The sequence below is a fragment of the Callospermophilus lateralis genome, chromosome 10, assembly GCF_048772815.1.
Source record: "Callospermophilus lateralis isolate mCalLat2 chromosome 10, mCalLat2.hap1, whole genome shotgun sequence".
NCBI lineage: Eukaryota > Metazoa > Chordata > Mammalia > Rodentia > Sciuridae > Callospermophilus > Callospermophilus lateralis.
The window spans coordinates 118,624,629-118,642,863 of NC_135314.1; the positions used below are offsets into that span (position 1 = coordinate 118,624,629).

The 18,235-nt window shown below is 36.6% G+C and overlaps 1 protein-coding gene across 1 annotated transcript in view; it reads left to right on the top strand.

Annotated features, from left to right (window-relative positions):
- Xrn1 (5'-3' exoribonuclease 1) overlaps nt 1–18,235 on the top strand; it is a 115,119-nt gene that overhangs the window by 91,564 nt on the left and 5,320 nt on the right. Inside the window, exons 37-40 of the mRNA XM_076867577.1 lie at nt 304–485; nt 2,800–2,913; nt 3,008–3,110; nt 6,618–6,775. Coding sequence (XP_076723692.1) covers nt 304–485; nt 2,800–2,913; nt 3,008–3,110; nt 6,618–6,775 — 557 coding nt within the window. The remainder of the gene's footprint in view (nt 1–303; nt 486–2,799; nt 2,914–3,007; nt 3,111–6,617; nt 6,776–18,235) is intronic.

The window sequence follows — 18,235 nt, forward strand, 5'->3', positions numbered from 1 at the left end:
TTTTGATTTTTACCTGTAACCATACCATGTAGTCATTAGTTGCTCAAGATTTTAATTTGGGGAAATTAACTACTTATTTTTAAATTTTTATCTTAATGACATCATTAATCAATTATAATCATCTAAAAACTTTTTATTGAAGTTTCAATAATTTTAAGCAATACTAAATAGTTTATATTTGCTTCTTGGGAGATTCATTTCTTTAAATATTTAGCATTTTCCTATATGATCTACTATAAATACAGTAATTGCATAATTTGAGGTATTTTATCAATATATTTGTCCATTTTGTATTTTTGGTAGCGTCTTATATGAACAAGCCTCACAGTGCTAATGAGTACCATAATGTTCCATCTGTGGACAATGTGTGTTGGCCTGTTCCTGGCCAGATCCCTCCTGTGCCCACTCCAGTAACTGAACTTTCTCGAATTTGCTCCCTTATTGGAATGCCACAACCAGATTTCTCCTTTCTGAGAACACCTCAGGTATAGTATTCCATCTGTATAAATTCTTAAACACAGAACTTAAATAAATTGTCTGAAAATCTTTGGCTAGAAAAAAAGGTAATGAAACTTTTTAAATTTAAAATATGAACAGCAAATTTCTGGTTCTCACTCTGGTTATTCCATTTTTACATAACTAGAACCCAAACAGAAGTTTACAGAAAGGAACCTGGTCAGCAAGTGTCCTATGAAATTCTTTAGACTGATAGAATTGATAGAGATCTTGGTCTATTGCAACAATTTTCAAACTTTTTAGTCTCTGAAACTCCCTTTTTTTTTAAGGAACCCAAAGCATTTTTGTTGGCGTAAGTTACATCTATATTTATCATATTAGAAATTAAAACAGCCAGATGCAATGGCGCATGCCTATAATCCCAGCAGCTCAGGAGGCTAATGCAGGAGGATCACGAGTTCAAAAGCCAGCCTCAGCATATGTCATAAAGAATTTAAAAGAGTCTTGACAGATATTTGTACAACCACATCCATAACAGCTTTATTCACAATAGCTAAAATGTGGAAGTGTTCGAGGGATGAATGAATTTAAAAAAATGTAGTATATCCAAACAATGAAATATTCTTTCTTGAGGTGAGGGGCGATTGCTGGGGATTGAACTTGGAGGTACTCGGCCCCTGAGCCACAAGCCCAACCCTATTTTGTATTTTATTTAGAGATAGGGTCTCACTGAGTTGCTTAGTGCCTCGCTTTTGCTGAGGCTGGCTTTTGATCCTCCTGCCTCTGCTTCCCCAGACCCTGCCATTACAGGCATGTGCCACTGTGTCTGGCCACAATGAGATATTCTTTTTTTGAGAGAGAGAGAGAGAAAATTTTTTAATATTTTTTTTTTTAGTTTTCGGCGGACACAATATCTTTGTTTGTATGTGGTGCTGAGGAGCGAACCCGGGCTGCACGCATGCCAGGCGAGCGCGCTACCGCTTGAACCATATCCCCAGCCCCACAAAGGGTTATTCTTTAGCCTTAAAAATGAAGGAAATTCTGACATATACTACAACATAGATGAACTTTTGAGGATATTAACCTAAAGGAAATAAGCCAGTTACAAAAAGACAAACAGTATATGATTCTATCTGTATGAGATACTTTTTTTTTTTTATTGGTTGTTCAAAACATTATAAAGCTCTTGACATATCATATCTGTATGAGATACTTAAACAGTGGTTAACACCAGTTGGATAGAGGAGGAAATATGGAGTTAAAATAGGATAGGGTAGAGAATTTCAGCATTACAAAATGAAGAGCTGTGGAGATGGGCAGTGGTGATGGATAGCATAACATTATTAATATATTTAATACCACTGAATCATATACTTAAAAATGGTTAAGATAGTAAATATTATGTTGTATTATCTTACCACAATAGAAGGAAAAACAAAGAATTAAACCAGTAATATAAAAATTAATACCTTCTGAAAAAAAGAAAAAGACTTCTTCTGGGTACAGATTGGACTCGGGGCCTTTTACATCTTAGATAAGCTTTCAACTGCCAAGTTTCATACCCAGACACTGAAAGAAATAGAATTTAAAAAATAAATCTTTGTAAATCAAAAACTTGAAGTATAGCTGGGCGTGGTGGTGTATACCTGTTATCCCAGCAACTCAGGAGGCTGAGGCAGAAGGATCAAAATATAAAATTAGAACCCCTGAGTCTTTTAACTTTGGGCAGTGAATTCATATCAACAAACCGTCAGCTAATTAAAAGATAGTTTTAAAGCATGATTCAGCAAAAATTTCCTATAAAGACACAATAAATATATTAGTCCTTGTGGGTCTGAGGGCCACTGTCACAACTTCCCAATTCTACAGTTTTAGTGTGAAAGTAATCATATGCACTAATATTTTTAATGCAACCATATTTCAGCAAAATTTTATTCCATAATTTCTAATTCTCAACATACAAAAAAAGTTTTGCTGGCTTTTGTTTGCATCACAATACTTGACCCTTGTGCCATCTTAATTTGTTGTTGTTTCTTCCTGTCTTGCTGTGTTGCCCAGACTGGTCTCAGTTCCTGGGCTCATGCCATCCTCCTATCTTATCCTAGGCTCATCCTACCGTACATGGCCCAGAGAATATTTGCTTTGAAACATTAAAAGATAAAGCAGCAGTTATAAAATTTTTGCCTGGAAACTCAGCACTTAAACTAATAGTCCTTTTTTGAATTCCTTATTCTCTTTTACAGGTTGTTGTATGAAATTATCCCACGTATTTAGACTAAGCTTTGGGAGAGGAGTTAGACTTCTTAACATAGTTTCATCAACATCTATATTCTCTTTTTTTAGACAATGACAGTTTGCCAAGTAAAATTATCTAATGGCTTACTGGTACACGGGCCACAGTGCCACTCTGAAAATGAAGCCAAGGAGAAAGCTGCACTTTTTGCTTTACAACAGTTGGTAAGAACTGTCCATGACTTCTCTACTGAATTTTTAATTAGTTTCCATACAAACATTTTGTTTTACTGTCTTATAACTTTTAAATATTTCACAGGGCTCTTTAGGAGTGAATTTTTCTTTGCCTCCACCAATATTTCCAAATTATCCTCCCGCTGTACCAGCTGGAACCATACCTCCAGTCTTTCCCCAACCTACTGGTAAGATATTTTGCTTCTGTAAATCTTTACCTCTGAGTTGTTGTTTTTACTAAGTTCTTTTAAGAAGCTTTTTTTTTTTTAATTAAAAAAAATATATACTAAGATGTCTAGGAATAAAGAAAAATAAATGCAAAAATTCTCAATAAAATTCTGGCAAATTAAATACAAAAACATATTAAAAAGATTAAAGTACACCACAATAAAGAGGATTCATCCCAGGGGTGCAAGCTTGGTTCAACATATGGTAATCAGTAAATGTAATTCATCATGTTAATAGACTTAAAGACATGATCATCTCAATAAATACTGAAAAAGCATTTGACAAAATATAGCACCCATTCATGCTCAAAACACTAGAAAAACTAGGGATATTAGAAACATACCTCAACATTGTAAAATATATATACACTAAACCAAAGGCCAATATCATTGTAAATGGAGAAAAATTGAACAACAAATATATGAAAAAATAAATGTTGGTGAGGATGTAGGGGAAAAGGTACACTTATACTTTGCTGTTGGGACTAAAAATTAGTGCAACCACTCTAGAAAGCAGTACAGAGAGTCCTCAGAAACATTTGACCCAATTATTCCACTCCTCAGTTTATACACAAAAGACTTAAAATCAGCATACTGTAGTGACATGGTAACATCAGTGTTTATAGCAGCTCAGCTGACAATAGCTAAGCTATGGAACCAACCTAGGTACCCTTCAGCAGATGAATGGTTAAAGAAAATGTGCTACATATACAATGAATTATTACTCAGCCTTAAAGAAGAACAACATTATGGCATTTTCTGGTACATGGAGAGAGCTAGAGAATATTATGCTAAGTGAAAAAAGCCAATCCCAAAGAACCAAAAGCCAGATTTTTTTCTTTGATATGCGGGTTCTAATTCACAATGGGGGGCAGGCACCTAGGGAAGATAAGACCCCATTATCTTCTATTTCTCTACATAACTAAAGTAAATCTAGTGCAAAAGTAAAGGCATTTTCAGACATGCAAATTTATTTTATTTCCTATGTACCCTTTCTTAAGAAGTTACTGGAACTGAGCACAGTGTTACACATTGTAATCCCAGTGACTCAGGAGGCTGAGGCAGAAGGATCACAAGTTTGAGGCCAGCCTGCACAACTTAGCAAGACCTTTCTCACTAGGAATGTAGCTCAATAATAGAGCACCCTAGTACCAGAAAAATAAAAATGAAAAAGTTACTGGATTACCTGTTTTAGTAAACAAAGCAATAATTTTAGAAAGAAGAGAACCATGAGACCAAAAGAAAAAGTTGCAGATCTATAGATCTGATATACTCAAGTAAAGGATGTAAGGATGCCGGCTGCTTAACAAGTCTAGAAAGTAACTACTTCCAACTGGGAAGCAGAAGGAAGTCTTGGCAAGTAAGGCAGATTATCTGCTAGCCAGGCAACATTTGAAAAAACATTAAAAATAGATACAAAGAAGACTAAGCAGCTTTTAAAAGATAATTTCCAACCAGAATATAAAGTTTTACAAGAAAAGAAACATAATCAGACAATCTTGCTTTGCAATGACAAAATTTAAACAATTATGTATCATAAACACTTTATTAGGCAAATATATACATATATTAGGAGGACAGGGCAAGTAGTGAGGGGTAATGCAAAAGCACTGAATTTTGATCTATATTATAGCCAGTCAATAGTTCTAAAAATGCTTAAAATTGATAAATTACTCATTAGGAGTGTAAGCAGTATTGAGCAGTATGGAAATGAACATCTAAACTTAATTAAACCTGGAGTAGAACATGTGGCTATTGTTTTATGTTGAAAACTTATGTGAAGTACAGTGTATATGTAATACACTGATCTTTGTTAAAAAGTACTTCTCTAAGGTCATAATTACTAAGTAGCAGAATTGTTATTCCAAGTACAAGTTTGACTGTTTTCAAAGCCCATGGTTTTGTTACTATACTACACAGATATTCCTTTGACTGTATAAACAATGTTTTCATCAAGGCTCAGTGTACTAATATCACTGTTAATTCATCGAATTAATTTTGACTGATTCTTCACTTTTAAAAATGAATCCAGTAGCCGGGTGGTGGTGCTTGCCTATCATTGCAGCAACTCTGGAGGCTGAGGCAGAAGAATCACAAGTTTGAGGCCAGCCTGAGCAACTTAATAAGACCCTGTCTCAAAAGTTAAAGGGCTGAGAATGTGGCTCAGTGATAGAGTGACTCTGAGTTCAATCCCCAGTACTGCTCAAAAAACAAAACAATCAATCAAAAAAGTAAATAAAAAATATGGAGAAAAATACATTTATATCAGTGATTTGTTGGAGAAATTATGAAGCAAACCTATGCATAAGGTTAACATTGTTTTATTTATTTATTTATTTTTTTTGTGTGTGTGTGTGTGTGTGTGTATGCTTGGAATTGAATCCATGGCCTCATACATGCTAGGCAAACACTTTAGCACTGAGCTGTTTTCCCAACTATTTTTTAAAATTTTCTTTACCATCTGGCAACACATACCTACAATCTCAGTTACTTAGAAGGCTAAGGTAAGAGAATCAAAAGTTCAAGACCATCCTTAGCAACTTATCAAAAAAATTTTTTTTTAATTTTTAAAGGGCTGAGGATGTAGCTCGGCAGTAAAATGCCCAGTATTGCATAAATAAATAAATAAAAATTTTCTTCATGTAGTACTTGTGTATGTATAATTCACAACACTGATATATACTGCAATTTTTCTCTGCTGAGGGGAAATATTTTTCTCAAGTATCTGCATTTTAATTAAAATATAAGTGCTTTGTTATCTCTCTGAGAAGAAGGTTTGAACATATTTCATATCTTCTTCAGTAGCAATGTGCTGTTGTCTTGTCACTGGTAAATGCAGTAGTTCCCATATGTTGCACTGGTGCTATCTGCATACAGATCACCTGAGGAGCTTGTTAGCAATACAGATTCCTGAGCCTTCCAAGTCTGACTGAGTAGGTCCAAGTTGGTAAGTCTGCCCAGGAGTCTATTTCACAAGCTCCCCAAGTAGCTCACACAGATAAATCAGGTTTCAGAATCTTTGATATAATGTGTTGCTAATAAGAAGCCAAAGCAAAAATATCCTTGAAATACAAACATTAGAAGAGAGAAAAGCAAGATTCTACATACCATATGAAAGAAATCAGATTTTAGGATTTTAGGATTTGAGCTTTTTGGGGTTTTGTTGTAATCTGGGAGCACTATGGAAGCAACTTAGCATTGAGGGCAGGCAAGATTTATTTAAAACGTAACTCCAGGTATTCCTACAGCTCCTGTCAGCATATGGTACTTTTGGTCTTTGCAATCCAGATACATTCATTTATTTAGACAGTCCACAGTCCTAAGAAGATATCCTGAGGTTGAATGATGTAAACAACATTAATTAAGTGTAAGCCTTTTGCTAAGGAGTGGGGGAGTTTAGCAGCAAGATGTCTTAAATTTCAGGGCTTTAATTTTACTAAGAGAAAGATTTTTTGTGATTTTTAACAGCTAATATGATGCCTTCACCTCATCTCTTTGGCTCAATGCCATGGGGACCACCAGTGCCAGTTTCTGGGAAGCCCTTCCATCATACATCACATTCTGGGACCATACCCATGGCTGGAGGAATGCCAGGTGGAGTACATAATCAGTTCATACCTCTGCAGGTGAGGCCTAGAAAGAGAATTATTTTTTTAAATGTTCAAAGAATGTCAATAAAAATTCATTTATTTGTTTTACTTATTCATTGCCATCTAGAAATCCAGCTCTAGGGATTGTGGGTATAGTTCAGTAGTAGAGCACTTGCCTAGCATTATGCAGGGGTCCCTGGGTATAATCCCCAGCACTAGAAAAAAAAAATAAGAGACGATTCAAGATGGCCGATTAGAGGAAGACTGTATTTCCAGTTGCTCGTGGCTCATGATTTAAGTACTGCTTCTCAGCAAGGTGGGTGAAAGAGGGAGTTCACTAAAATTCAATAATGGATGGGCTGAGTCTCTTAGACTTAGAAATTCGGGTGCAGTGAGCAAAGCCCAAGAAGAGTACATTGGAGCCAAGCCAATTGCAGCAGCAGTGCCAGTTCACCTCAGGAGAAGGGATGCACAAACAGAGAAACACAATTGACAGATTTGGCACAGAAAACTTATAGAATAGAAAAGCAATATAAACTTAGCTGAACTAGTGACTGACTGCACAGCAAACTGGTGCTTGAAAAGAGCTGGCTGTTAACTGGCGAGCAGAGAGCAGAAGCGGAGCCATCTTGAGACTGGCCATGCTGTAGCCAGGAGATCACAGCATATACTGCCATACTGTCCCTGCAAGTGCCTACCATGTGGCCTAGCAAAAAAAGTTAGTTGTTGGACACAGTACCTTTTATTGTGTGAAACAAGCACAAAGGAGATTGTGCCCAGGGTGATTCAAGTCAAGGATATGGAGGGGAGTGCAGTCCCCTTTCCCTTTACCTTTGAGTCTGGCTGCTCACGTGACCAGCTGCAGAGGGCTGGGAAATTGGAACAGTTGGTGTGATTATACTTGGGAACTGAGACTGAGAAAGCTGTATTCATGGACAGTGGAGTGTGTGAGACTTGTGGAGGGTTGGCTCCCCCACCCTACAAGTAGAATTCTCAGGAGGCTTCTGAGATCTGGACTCCCAACAGAGATTGCATTTGCCCAGTCCTAGAGGTGTGTTGAATAAATCTCTCCAGAACAGATACCACCCAACAAAGTCCCAAAGGCTTGATTAGAGATAAGTCGCAGCCACTGGAACTTCCCTCTTAGAACTCTGCAGCAGCCCCACTTGGGAATGCGTACCTGCTCTGTCTGAGCACAGCTCCAGTTAACAGTACTTCTTATAATGGTGAGAAGGGAAGTTGAGAACTATTTCAACCAACTTCAATTTAGGCCTTTGTAGCTAGCAGCTCTGTGAGCAAAACAAAAAGAGGAAGGGGTTAACAACCCCCAGCCCTTGCTCTAAGGGGTACAAAGCTCAGGAAGAAACAGGAAGTGAGGCATATGCATTGATCATCCTCATCAACAGTTTTGACCACCTTAGTGGAGGTGATTCCTTTATTTTTCATTAAGAATTTTTTTCCTTTGCCTGATTCTCTGGGGGAAGGGGGATTCCTTGATAGACTCTCCCATCCGCTTTCCCTGGTATAATGCTCCCTGTCTTCTAAGCAATCGATTGTTTTTTTTTTGTTGTTGTTGTTGTTTGTTTTGGGGGGGTTTTTTTGCTATGTATCATACTGCCTTTTGTAGGATGGATGAGAAGCCTCTCGGGTCAGCACATCCCTCTTCCCTAACAATTTCTGTTCTTGACTTGAAAATTGATCTGTGGGGACCTCCCCAACCCAGACATTGGAGAGGGTGAAAGTTGCTAGACAAATGGGTTGGTAAGTCTGCGCAGAAGTGGTGACACAAGAGGATGTAACTGTCTGTACACTAAGGAGAGGAGGGGCAAAGTCCTGACTGGAGAGGTGTGGGTTGGGTCCTCTGCCTCTCATTGCATCTCTGACTCTGGAGCTCAGCCCCCTCCTTTTTCCTCAGTGGTAACAAGATATCAGTAAATTTACTTTTTCCATGTTCTTGCTATGCTGATTGGTTTGTGGATATATATATGAATATTTGCTTATTTTGTCTCATTTTTAGCATTTTTGTGATTATTTTTCTTTGTCTTATCTCTCAGAAGGGAATTTTGTCTATTTTCATTCTGTTTTGTTAGTTGTTGGACACAGTACCTGTATTTTATTGATTTATTTTTATGTGGTGCTGAGGATCAAACCCAGCACCTTGCACATACTAGATGAGCACTCTACTGCTGAGCCACAACCCCAGCCCCTTCGTTCTGTTTTTATTTGTTTTTATTTCTTTCTCTTCTCTTCACTAATAGCCAAATTCTCTTATTCTCTTTTTAATTTTGCTGCTTTTTTTGTTTGTTTGTTTTCCTCCTTCTTCTCAATAGCCATCACTTGCTACATCTCCTGCTTTCTCTCTGTTCACACTTTGACAATTCTAAACCTTTTTTTTTGCAGGGGGGGGCAGGTACTGGGTATTGAACTCAGAGGTACTTAACCCATGAGCCACATCCCCAGCCATTCATATTTTTTATTCTGAGACAGGGTCTCCCTTAGGGCCTCACTCAGTTGCTGAAGCTAGCCTTGAACTTGTAATTCTCCTGCCTCAGTCGCTGGAATTATAGGTACCATCCTATTACATCTCTTTTCTCTTAAATAACTGCATTTTTACCATCTCTGGATCTATTTGGCTAATGCCTCTACCAGTCATGTTGTTACAGTTGTTAATACTATGTATGGCGTAATTGACATAATTGCCAGATCTAGTTCACAGCTACCTATTATTTTTGCTCTTGGCAATTGCTGACCCCACCATTCTTGTTTTTGTGATAATTAGTGTTATAAATGTCATAGTAGGAACTGGGTATTTTAGTGTTATATATTGTTTGCTTCTGTTGTTGATGTTGGTTGTTTCCCCTTCTCTGTGAGGTGCTGTGATCTAAAAGTTCACAAGGTACCGACTCTGCTGCTGAGATATCCAGCCAAGAGAATAGTGTACCTTGCTCAGACTTAAATAATACTTTGATACAAAGAAGAGACAAAAAATCCAAATGAACAACCAGGCCCCAAGTAAGAATGGCTACTGGAGGCCCTCAGGACCACCCATGGACAGCTACTCCTATAGCAAAAACACAGAGAATTAACAAAAAGACTGTGGACACCACACCTATGAGGGGTCTCAATCTAGATCACTGCCATACTCCTTTAGAATAAAGAGGTATTAAGTGAAAAAGAGCTGTCACAAGAAGATATACCTACAGGCTCTGCTGTATATATTACAATTGCTAGACCCATAAAAAAGATCCCAGTCCTTTGAGACTTACAGGGAAAGTGGAATCCTCGAGCTCTGACACAATATACACTCTGTCAAAATACACTAAATCACCAAAGAACTAGCAGGGAAACTATACTACAAATCCTGCTTGAAAATATATTGGGGAAAAAAAATCACTTATCCCAGACCTACTCTGGCAATAAAAGGCTGTTCTGTAAAAGTGTCCACATGTAAATGGAAGAAAAATCTTTCCTAATATATGCATAAAACCTAATACATGAATACAAGAAATGTGAAAAAATAAAGTAACACAACGCCTTCTAAAGTTTATGATTCACCAGCAACTGACTCCAAAGATATTGAAATGGATAAAATACCAGATAAAGAATTCAAAAGAATGGTGATCAATGAATTCCAAAAGAACAAAGAAAAACAACTGAATGAATTAAGGAGGTCAGTACAGAGAGGAATGAGAAATTCAGTAAAGAGATAAAGTTATTGGAGAATAACCAAACAAACCTAGAAAATGAAAAACAGAATAAATAAATTTAAAAGTTCAGTTGAAAGTCTCTCTAATAGAGTAGACCACACTAAAGATAGAATTTCAGAGTTTAGAGATGAAGTAACCAGCCTAGAACAGACATATTAAAGAAAAGAAGTAACCATGATCAGAATATAATGACCTCTTAGACAACATTAAGAGACCAGATTTAAGAATCATTGGAATTAGGATTGTAAGATGCATGCTAATGGAATGAATAACCTCTTCAGGGAAATAATAAAAGTTTCCAAACCTTGAGAACGAGATGGACATCCAGATATAAGAGCTATTCAGAACCCTAAATAGACAAAAATCAAAAAAGAAACTCTTGCCAGGCACAGTGGCACACACCTGTAATCCCAGCAGTTTAGTAGGCTGAGACAGGAGGGTTGCGAATTCAGAGCCAACCTCAGCAATTTAGTGAGGTGCTAAGCAATTCAGTGAGACCCTGTCTCTAAATAAAATACAAAATAGGGTTGAGGATGTAGCTCAGTGGTTGAGTGCCCCTGAGTTTTTCAGCAAAAAAAAATAAAAGAAAGAAAGTCTTCACAATGCATTATAATTAAAATGCCTAACAAACATAACCAGAATATAATTTTTTAAACCTTAAGATAAAAACATCAGGTTATATTTAGAGGCACGCCAATCAATCAGAATTACTCTGATTTCTTAGCCCAAACTCTAAACTCCAGGAAGGTTTGGAATAATGTGTTCTAGGCCCTGAGAGAAAATAACTCAACCAAGATTACTATATCTAACAAAGTTATCCTTCAAAATCAAAGGAGAAATAAAAACCTTCCAAGATAAGAAGGCACTAAAAGAATACATTTCTACTAAGCCAGCACTACAGGAAATACTTAACTACCATATACTGAAAAACTCAAGAACAAACCCTAAAGCTTACAAGTGGGCAGATTTCATTTGAAGAATAGCTAAGCAAATGAGAAATAGAGTCAATTAGAAAAAAAGTGGCAGGAATAAAAATCTCTATAATAACATAGGGTGTAAATGGGCTCAACTCTCCAATTAAAACACACAGGCTAGCAGAATACATTTTAAAACAAGATCCACAACCAGGTATAGTGGTACATACCTATAATTCCAGTGACTTGGAAGGCTGAGGCGGGAGGATCTCAAGTTTGAGGCCAGCCTGGGTAACTTAGGCCCTAAGGAACAATAAGACACTGTCTCAAAATAAAAAAGAACTGGGAAGGTAGCTCAGTGGTAAAGCATCCCTGGGTTCAAACCTCAGTACAAAGAAAATTTTAAAAGGAAATGCACACACACACACACACACACACACACCCCCAAAAAAAAAAACAAGACCCAACTCTACGTTGTTTTCAAAAGACTTTAACCTTATAGACAAAGATAGCCACAGGCTGAAATTGAATTGAGAAAAATTGATAGAGCATGCAAATGGAGCCCTGAAACACACAGGAATAGCTACTCTCGTATCTGACAAAGCAGACTTCAAGCTAAAAATAATCAGAAGAGACAAAGAAGGTCACTTCATACTGGCAAAAGGGAACAATCCAACAAGAAGATACAACAGTAAATATTTATTCCCCAAACATTGGTGTTCCTAAGTACATAAAACAGACACTACTTGTCTGGGACCCTAGTATACTAATATTGGGTAATTTCAACACACTTCTCTCATGAGTAGATAGAATGTCCAGACAAAATATCAGTAAAGACCCTTCAGATCTAAAATATATTATAAATCAAATGGAATTAATGGAAATGTATAGAATGTTCCATACAACAACATTTACTTTCTTCTCAGCTGCTTATAGAACTTTCTTCAAAATAGGCCATATTTTAGGCCACAAAACAAATCTCAGCAAATACAAGAAGAACAGTACAATTCTTTGAATCTTATCTGGTCAAAATGAAATAAAATTAGGACTCAACACCAAAAACAAAACTACAGAAATTGTATAAACTCATGAAGACTGAACAATGCAATTTTGAATGATGAATGGATAATAGAAGAAATTAAGATAAATTTTTAAATTCTTAGAATCAAACAAGAATAGTGATATAACATACCAGAACCTCTGGAACACTATGAGAGTGGTTCTAAAAGGAAAGTTTATATCCATTAGTGCCTACAAAGGATCAGTGAAAACAAAGAATCAGTTATTTTAAAAGATATACAGGATGAATAAACCTTTAGCCAAATAAACCAAAAGAAAAAGATAAGACCCAAATTTATAACATTAGAGATGCATAAGGGAAAAAAATCATCACACAATCACAGAAATCCAGAGGATCATTAGGGATTATTTTGAAAATTTATATCCCAATAAATTAGAAAATCTAGAAGAATTGAATATATTCCTAGATACATATTCTCTGCCAAATTGAGTGAAGAGGACATAGAAAACCCAAATAGACCAGGAACAAGCAATGAGATAGAAGCAGTCATTAAAAGAATTTCAACAAAGAAAAGCCCAGGACTAGCTGGATTTTCAGCTGAATTCTATCAGACCTTATTATGGTTTAGATATTAGGTGTCCTGTGAAAGCTCATATGTGACACAATGCAAGAAAATTCAGAAATGAATTGACTGAGTTTATGAGGGGCCAAATCTCATCAGTGCATTAATCCACTCAGGGATTAACTTAGCATTAAATGTACACAGGTAGGATGTAGCTGGAGGAGATAGGTCATGGGGAGGGGGTTGCTTTTGGGGTTTATATTTTGTCCCTGGTGAGCAGAATGCTCAATGTCCCCCGCCAACCCCATCACTTGCTGTTTTCCTCCTCCACACCCTTCTGCCATGGTGCTCTGCCTTACCTTAGGCCCAGAACAACAGAATCAGCCATCTGTGAACTGAGACCTCTGAAACTGTGAGCACCAAATAATCTTTTCCTCCTCTAAAATTGTTCTTGTCAGGTCTTTTGATCACAGCAGTAAAAAAGGTGACTAAAATAGACCTTTTTATATATATATTTTTTTAGTTGTGGTTGACATAATACCTTTATTTACTTACTTATTTTTTATATGGTGCTGAGGATCGAACCCAGGGCCTCGCACATGCTAGGTGAACACTCTACCGCTGAGCCACAACCCCAACCCCTAAAATAAACCTTTAAAGAAGAACTAATGCCAATGCTCCACAGTGTATTCCATGAAATAGAAAAGGGTGGAATACTTCTAAATTCATTCTGTGAAAAACCAGTATCACCCCTGATAACAAAACCAGATAACAACACAAGAGGGACCAATATTCCTGATGAATCTAAATGCAAAACTCCTTAATAAAATATTAGCAAATCACATTCAACAACATATTAAGATTGCATTGTGACAGGGTGGTTTTATTTCAGTATTGCAAGGATGATTTAATATATGTTAATCGATAAATGTAATTCACCACATAAATAGAACTAACAACAGAAATCACACAGTCATCCTAATAAATGCAGAGAAAACCTTTGACAAGATTTAGCACACATTTATGATAAAAACTGAAGAAACTAGGGATAAGGAACTAACCTTAAAATCATAATTCTAGCCATTTCCAAGAGAAGGAAATTTCTAAAAAAGATGAAAATAGGAAAAGAAAGAGTCAAATTATTACTATTTGCATATGACATAGTACATTTAAAAGATTAAAAAAGCTCCACCAGAAGTCTGCTAAAGCTAATCAGCAAAGTAGCAGGTTACAAAACCAACATACAAAAATCAGTAGCTTTCTCACATACCAGTTATGAACTTGCTGAGAAAGAAATCAAGGAAACTATACCATTCATAATAACCTCAAAAAAAAAAAAATCCTAGGATTGAATCTAACCAAGAAAGTAAAAGACATCTACAATGAAAACCATACAATACTGAAGAAGACTCAAGAAGATGGAAAGACCGCCTATGTTCATGGATCAGCAGAATTAATATTGTTAGAAATGGCCATGTTACCAAAAGCAATATAGAGATTCAATTTAATCCCCATCAAAATACCAGTGATATTCTTCACAGAACTGGAAAAATAATCCTAAAATTCATTTGGAATAAATAAAAGACCCAGAATGGTCATAGAAATTCTAAGACCCCCCCCCCACCTAAAAAAAAAAAAAAAAAAACTCAATTCTGGAGGCATCACAATACCTGACTTCAACCTTTATTAAAGAGTTACAAAAACTTGCTTGATACTGGCATAAAACAAGACAGATAGACTATTGGAACAAAATAAAAGACACAGAGACAAACCCACACTTCTACAGTTGTCTGATACCTGACAAAGGTACCAAAAACAAACATTGAAGAAAAGACAGCCTTTGTAACAAATGGTGTTGGGAAAACTGGTTATGTAGAAGAATGAGACTAGATCCTCATCTCTCAACCTGCAGAAAAGTCAACTTAAAATGAATCAAAGACCTAGGAATTAGACCAGAAACTACGCAACTTCTAGAAGAAAATGTAGGATTAGCACTCCAATATTACAGGCTCAGGAATTAATACCAATAATTAATAAATGGAATGGCATCACATTGAAAAGCTTCTGTACTACAAAGGAAACAACACTTTTTAAAAACTATGTGATGAGGGAACTTACAGAATGGAATAAAAAAAATAATTCAAAATAACAATAAAAAATCTAATTAAAAAATGGACAAATGAACTTGACAGTTCTCAAAAGAAAAAATACAAATGACCAATAAATATATGAACAAAAATGTTCAGCATTTTCAGCAATTGAGGAAATGCAAATCAAAACTACACTGAGATTTCATCTCACTTCAGATAGAATAGCAGCTATTAAGAATATAAGTAGGGCTGGGGATGTGGCTCAGTGGTAGAGCACTCGCCTAGTATGTGTGAGGCCCTGGATTTGATCCTCAGCACCACATAAAAATAAATAAAGGTATTGTGTCCAACAACAACTAAAAAATAAAATATTTTTTAAAAAAAGAATACAAAAAAAAAAAAAAAAAAGAATACAAACAAGCCGGGCATAGTGGCACACATCTGTAATCCCAGTGGCTTGGAAGACTGAGAGGAAAATTAAGAATTCAAAGCCAGCCTCAGCAACTTCAAGGCACTAAGCAACTCAGTGAGAACTTGTCTCTAAATAAAATACAAAATAGAGCTGGGGACATGGCTCAATGGTTGAGTACCCCTGAATTCAATTCCCAGTATCAAAAAAAAAAGAATACAAACAATAATAAATGCTGTAGAGGATGTGGAGAAAAAGGAGCACTTTTATACTTTGTGTGATTATAAATTCATATAACCACTATAGAAATCAGTATTGGGGGCTGGGGATGTGGCTCAAGCGGTAGCGTGCTCGCCTGACATGCGTGCGGCCCGGGTTCGATCCTCAGCACCACATACAAACAAAGATGTTGTGCCCACCGATAACTAAAAAATAAATATTAAAATTCTCTCTCTCTACCTCTCTGTACCTCTCTCTCTCTCTCTCTTTTAAAAAAAAAAGAAATCCGTATTGAAGTTCCTTAAAAACCACCACATGATCCAGCTATACCATTTCTTTGTATTTATTCTAAAGAATTAAAGCATACTATGGTGATACATGCATACCCATGGTTTTTTTTTTAATTAATTTTTATTGTAGGTTGTTCAAAACATTACATAGTTCTTGATATATCTTATTTCACACTTTGATTCAAGTGGGATATGAGCTCCCATTTTTACCCAATATACAGATTGCAGAATCACATCAGTTGCACAACCATTGATTTACATATTGCCATTCTGGTGACTGTTGTATTCTGCCTTTCCTATCCTCTACTATCCCCCCTCCCCCCTCCCCTCCCCTCTTCTCTCTCTACCCCCCTACTGTAATTCATTTCTCCCCCCTTTTTTTTTCTTCCTTTCCCCTCACTTCCTCTTGTATGTAATTTTGTATACCCCTGAGGGTCTCCTTCCATTTACATGCAGTTTCCCTTCTCTCTCTCTTTCCCTCCCACCTCTCATCCCTGTTTAATGTTAATCTTCTTCTCATGCTCTTCGTCCCTACTCTGTTCTTAGTTACTCTCCTTATATCAAAGAAGACATTTGGCATTTGTTTTTAAGGGATTGGATAGCTTCACTTAGCATAATCTGCTCTAATGCCATCCATTTCCCTCCAAATTCTATGATTTTGTCATTTCTTAATGCAGAGTAATACTCCATTGTGTATAAATGCCACATTTTTCTTATCCATTCGTCTATTGAAGGGCATCTAGGTTGGTTCCACAGTCTTGCTATTGTGAATTGTGCTGCTATGAACATGGATGTAGCAGTGTCCCTATAGTGTGCTCTTTTTAGGTCTTTAGGGAATAGACCGAGAAGGGGAATAGCTGGATCAAATGGTGGTTCCATTCCGAGCTTTCCAAGAAATCTCCATACTGCTTTCCAAATTGGCCGCACCAATTTGCAGTCCCACCAGCAATGTACAAGAGTACCCTTTTCCCCACATCCTCGCCAGCACTTGTTGTTGTTTGACTTCCTAATGACTGCCAATCTTACTGGAGTGAGATGGTATCTTAGGGTGGTTTTGATTTGCATTTCTCTGACTGCTAGAGATGGTGAGCATTTTTTCATGTAGTTGTTGATTGATTGTATGTCCTCCTCTGAGAAATTTCTGTTCAGGTCCTTGGCCCATTTGTTGATTGGGTTATTTGTTATCTCATTGTCTAATTTTTTTAGTTCTTTGTATATTCTGGATATTAGGGCTCTGTCTGAAGTGTGAGGAGTAAAGATTTGTTCCCAGGACGTAGGCTCCCTATTTACCTCTCTTATTGTTTCTTTTGCTGAGAAAAAACTTTTTAGTTTGAGTAAGTCCCATTTGTTGATTCTAGTTATTAACTCTTGTGCTATGGGTGTCCTATTGAGGAATTTGGAGCCCGACCCCACAGTATGTAGATCATAGCCAACTTTTTCTTCTATCAGACGCCATGTCTCTGATTTGATATCAAGTTCCTTGATCCACTTTGAGTTAACTTTTGTGCATGGCGAGAGAAAGGGATTCAGTTTCATTTTGTTGCATATGGATTTCCAGTTTTCCCAACACCATTTGTTGAAGATGCTATCCTTCTTCCATTGCATGCTTTTAGCCCCTTTATCGAATATAAGATAGTTGTAGTTTTGTGGATTGGTTTCTGTGTCCTCTATTCTGTACCATTGGTCCACCCGCCTGTTTTGGTACCAGTACCATGCTGTTTTTGTTACTATTGCTCTGTAGTATAGTTTGAAGTCTGGCATACCCATGTTTATAGCAGCACAATTCACAATGACCAATCCATGAAATCACCTAGGTGTCCATCAGTGAATTAACAAGTAAGAAAAATATGGTATGTATAAATGGTGGCATTTTATTCAGCCATAAAAAGAATTAAATTATGTCATTTGCCAGAAAATGGAAAGAACTTAATATTATGTTAAGTAAAACAAACCAAACTCAGAAAGCCAAGGGTCATATGTGGAAGCTAAAGAGGAGAAAGGAAACAGAAGGAGGGGTTGTTATCTGAAAAGCAAAGGAAACTCAGCAGAGTTCAGGAAGGGGACCAGTGTGGGAGAAAAAGGGGAAATACTGGGGAATGATAATTGGCCAAATTATTGTTTCCTCTTGTGCATGTACAAATATGTAACAATGAATCCCACCATTATGTATAATTATGATGTACCAATAAAAAATAGGGGAAAAATTTTAAGAAATTAAGGAGACATCCACATTTTTTTTTTTCAGAAGAAAAAGAAAAGAGAAGAAAAGAAATTTAGTACTGGT